At 41.5% G+C, this 5000-nt stretch overlaps 1 protein-coding gene and 1 long non-coding RNA gene across 3 annotated transcripts in view; one reads left to right on the top strand and one right to left on the bottom strand.

The window, feature by feature from the left end:
- Positions 1-5000, top strand: part of FASN (fatty acid synthase) — a 148617-nt gene that overhangs the window by 110346 nt on the left and 33271 nt on the right. For both annotated transcript variants that reach the window (XM_085885099.1, XM_085885100.1), the window contains exons 34-35: positions 4255-4478; positions 4560-4758. In XM_085885099.1, the coding sequence (XP_085741225.1) occupies positions 4255-4478; positions 4560-4758 (423 nt within the window). The remainder of the gene's footprint in view (positions 1-4254; positions 4479-4559; positions 4759-5000) is intronic.
- LOC147024813 (uncharacterized) overlaps positions 1-5000 on the bottom strand; it is a 20643-nt gene that overhangs the window by 5243 nt on the left and 10400 nt on the right. The window lies entirely within an intron of this gene.

Below are 5000 nucleotides of genomic sequence, written 5' to 3'. Positions count from 1 at the left end.
AAGGAACACAGGAAGAGACAGGAAACGAGGAAGAGTCTTCCTCTGACAGGAAGAGGTCTGGCAGACCCAAAGCCACAACACAATCAGAAGACAAGTTTCTGAGAGTCAACAGCTTGCGTGATAGGCGACTCACAGGACAGCAGCTTCGAGCTGCAGGTTTGACAGGTTGAGTGGGAGTAAGAAAGCCATTACTCACGGGGCTGTCACACCTTGACGATTTAGCCAGCATATGCCGATTTATGAAAAATTTGTCTAAAACGCTGGCACACGTCGAATACGTTATGGGTACGTTATGTGTACGTTAGATGCACGCTGAAAAACACTACCATAGGTGGTATTACGCTGGTTTAAAACGTTTTACTTTTTGGTTGTCCAAAAAATTTTGCATGCTTGAAATTTTACGACTTACTCGGCGTTTGGCTCACACCTTCCGCTGCGCTGGCCATAAGTTGTAGGCACGTTATGCGATCGTTGACACACGTTAATTGTATGTTACTCATAAGTCGAAACACGTAGAGGTAACATTCGCGTACCCAAAGCTTATTTCTAACCTATGAGTAACGTTTTGTAAGCATGTTACACGAACGTTGTTCACACTTCGCAACACACTACTTGAAAGTTCCTCATACGTCGAAACACATCAAGGTAATGTTGAGGGTACCCGTGACTTATTTATAACCTGTGAATAACGTGCTTGGGAATTATTACACTATGCATACGCTAGACTATCGTTGGGCATAGGTTGTGGACGACTAAAACACGATAAACAATCGTTGGTATAACTTACCTATAAGTTATCGAAGCGTTCTGTGTTCATTACTAGTACATTATGCATTTGTCAAAGTCGTTTTTAATACTTTAAAAAGTGAAACAAAGAAATATTTCATCTTGGGAATGAGGAAAAAAAATTAGCCGAAAAGAACATCGAACAATGGTGCAAAGTAGTCTCCTATTCGTGGACGATAAGAAGATCCATCATCACCCACACCCTCCCCATCACGCTCACATACTACTACTGACATAGACATACTACTACTACCAATGCTACTACTACAACTACTACTACTATTTCTACTGTCACGCACACCAACTACCAACAACCAAATAGTATTACTACTACTGATACTACTGGCATTGACATCTACTCAACATGGAGTCTGGAACAATGATGGGTTCCTCCTGTGAAGCCCATTTTTATATACCAATTCCCCTAAACGCTGCCAATACGCCATTACACGGTAGATGCAAGTTAGAAACACGTTCAGTAAGTGCTGTGGTCGTCCGGAAGACGACAATGTGCGTTTTAGATACGTTACAAATAGGTTCATAGCATGTTACTCAAAGGTTAGAAGCACATTATACTTAGGTTCAAAACATGCTACACATAGGTTAAACGCACATTACTCATAGGTTCATAGCACTCTAGTCATTGGTTCAAGGCAAGTTACAAATAGGTTCAATGCACGTTAAACATAGGTTCAGAGCACGCTACTCATAGGTTAAAAGGACGTTACCCATTGGTTGAAAATTAGGTTGCGGATATGTTAAATATTACCTTGACGTGTTTCGACTTATGAGTAACCTACAAGTAACGTGTGTCCGTCGTGTGTAAATGATCGCGGAGCGTGCCAGGAACATATGACAACGTATGCGGAACGTGTTAGCCATACGCCGAGTACGTCGTAAAATTTTCAGCATGCTTGAAATTTCACGACGTATAACACGTACCACGTAATATGACAGTGTACTTCATTGTTTTCCAGCCTACTCTTAACGTATACACAACTTACCTATACCGTATTTGATGTGCGCCTAGCGTTTTAGACACATTTTTCATAGGCCGGCATACGCTGGCAAAATCGTCAAGGTGTGACTGCGATGTTGACACTTCATATTCTCAGGCGGTTATGATTTAAATCGGCGTCCAGCAGGTTCTTAACAGACTACGCCACGAGTACGCCAGCGATACGTTTAGCGCGCTATGCGTAAGTTAAACTATCGTTGGGCATAGGTTGTGAACGCCGACAACAGGCTAAGCATTCGTTGGTAAAAGTTATCAATAACACATCGAAACGTTCTGTCCCATTACTAATATGTTATGCATACGACCAACTCGTTATGAATACGCCCAAAACTTAAAAAAAAACATCAAAATTTCAGCGTACGTCAACGTTTTACATACACTTTTATACGTTGCCATTGCTTGCTAAAACGTCAAGGTGTGACAGGGCCCTAAGATGGCAAAATAAGAAAAAGAGGCTTGCCTGGGCCATGAAGCACCGCCGGTGGACTACTGAAAACTAGAAGGTCTTATGGACCAATGAATCAAAATTTGAAAACTTCGGTTCATCACGCAGGGTTTTTGTACACCGTCGAGTAGGCGAAATGATGGTTCCTCAGTGTGACACCAACTGTCAAACATGGAGGAGGAAGCGTGATGATCTGTGGATCTTTTGCTGGATCCAGAGTCGGCGACTTGCACAGAGTGACTGGCACCCTGAACAAAAAGGGCTACCACAGCATTTTGCAGCGCCATGCAATACCTTCTGGTTTACACCTAGTTGGTCAGCGGTTCATCCCTCAGCAAGATAACGACCCAAAACATACCTCCAGTCTATCAGAACTACCTTAGAAGAAAAGAACAAGACGGTAGGCTTCAAATCATGGAATGGCCAGCACAGTCTCCAGACTTAGACCCCATGGAGCTGGTTTGGGATGAACTGGACAGAAGGGCAAAAGCAAAGCAACCTACAAGTGCAACACATTTGTGGGAACTTCTGCAACAGTGTTGGGAAGTACTTTCCGAATAATATTTGATTTCCATTGTAGAAAGAATGCCATTGTAGATTTCCATTGTAGAAAGAAGAGTATGTTTGGCTGTTATATCTCCAAAAGATGGCTTCTTTGATGAGTCAAAAATTTAAATTAAATTTTGTTCAACAAAACGATTCCATGATTTATTTTTTATCTGCAATTGTTTATTTGTTCGATGCTTTCATTTCAGAGTACATTGAAACATTACACTGCTTAAATTTTAGTAAAAACTGGAAAAATGGGGGTGTTCTAAAACTTTTGACCGGTAGTGAATGTATATATATATATATATATATAGTGATGTGCGTACCTCAGGATAGCCTTGGCCCTAGAGGGATGCACACTCCAATCTAAGCTGTCTCGCTTGGGTTTGAATTTCAGCCCAGCTATAAACTGCCATCATGGGCTTTCACAGGCAGGGTGTGTGCCATCATTAAACTGGGCTTCCCATCTGCTGGCATGAGTTGGTGGATGTTAAAGCTCGAACGGTGTCCTTTGCGAAGTGTACGCGAGTTTTCGCTGGCACCCGGGCCAAATTACAAATTCCTGCCTTAGTTGAACATCAGGCCTGGCCACCCGCTTCGTGAAAGTCTTCAGCCAACTTCCCCCTGGCCGACTCTGCAAGAACGTTGGAATAATTGTGGCTGTGAAAAAGAAGAAGTTTGCTGACCAAGCAGATGAAGATCTAAATAGACACCATTTCTTTGGTTTTGATGGCAAATTGTCACAAAGTAAAAACTCACAACCACTCCCTTTCATATCCACAACAACCTCCTTTCATTATGTGTTGGGGTCAAGAGGTCAAAGGTTAGAGGTCATGTAATGTAAAAATTCTGTTGCCGTGCTAACTTGTGCATCAGTGATTGGATTTTGACTAAACTTGATACAATTACAGTATGTATACTGATGTAAAGATGAACTGATTAGATTTTGGGTTCATGAGGTCAAAGGTCAGATGTCATGCAAGGTTAAAATATGATACTTGAGAACAGCTCAAGAGATTTAAATCAAACTTGGTGGTACAAGTATGTATGATGTTGTAATGTGGGCGGAAGAATATAATTGTTTGACGTCATGACGTCAAAGAGTGCCGTTGTGTTTAGTTGTTGTTTTTGTCAAGTTTAGTTTGAGCCCAAGTGGACGTGGATGGGCTTTGCATTTTGAGATGCTTTCTAATATAGTTAAAGGTTTGTTTTCTTTCATACCCAAAGCATACTTCTCATGATTTGGAATACATGTTGAAGATTAAATCTACCATCGTCACAACCTCATTAAAGTGGCCACACCAAATAATCATGCTTTTTCATGAATTGCAGTTTAAACAAGATGCTTTTTCAACTTTTGTAACAGCTCAAAAAAATTGTATAAGCTTCAAATCTCATTTTATTGTCCATTGTCTCAAACTGCTTTCACCTCTCACTCCATCTCATTTTTCATTAGGTATGGCGATATTCTTGAAGAATGTTACTTTCCACGGGATCCTGCTGGATGCCCTATTTGAACAAGGGAATGATGAGTGGACGTTAGTAGCCAATCTCATGACCCAGGGCCTTGAAAGTGGAGAGGTTCAGCCACTAAGCTGTGTGACGTTTCCTCATGGTAATGCTGAAGATGCCTTTCGTTATATGGCCCAAGGAAAGCACATCGGCAAGGTTCTGCTGCAGGTTGGTAAAATCTGCTCATGCAGGTTTAAATTCAATATCAATAATCTCATTTCAAAAGGCTCATCGTTTATTTGTGTACAGATTCGAGAAGAAGAGGAGGCCCGCCTTTGTCCACCATCCCATCTCCTCCTGTCAGCTCAAACAAGAGCCTGCTGTCCACCAGGCAAGGTCTACGTGATAACAGGAGGTCTTGGCGGATTTGGACTGGAACTCGCGGCTTTCCTTGTATCCCGTGGAGCTTCCAAAATTGTTCTTACGTCACGATCAGGGGTTCGAACGGGTAAGCATTATTCACAGCATTGTTTGTCAACATGTCTGAAGGACCCATGTTTTCAAGTATTCTGTTTGTACCAAAGGTTCTTGTAGCATAAGGCCAATTACTTGGACACCGATTAATTTCACACAAATGTTTTATTTGTAGATGATGAATGAACTTTTACCTTTTTGTTTTTACCTTAGTTGGAGTGATGTGGTGGCATGACATTTTCATATGTAGCATTTTAATGCCCATCTCCATTTGTC

This window comes from Eptatretus burgeri, chromosome 6 (assembly GCF_056783735.1).
Source record: "Eptatretus burgeri isolate ZD-2024b chromosome 6, Ebu_testis_v1, whole genome shotgun sequence".
NCBI lineage: Eukaryota > Metazoa > Chordata > Myxini > Myxiniformes > Myxinidae > Eptatretus > Eptatretus burgeri.
The sequence above is the reverse complement of the archived record's forward strand: the minus strand, read 5'-3'. Positions and strand labels throughout refer to the sequence as shown.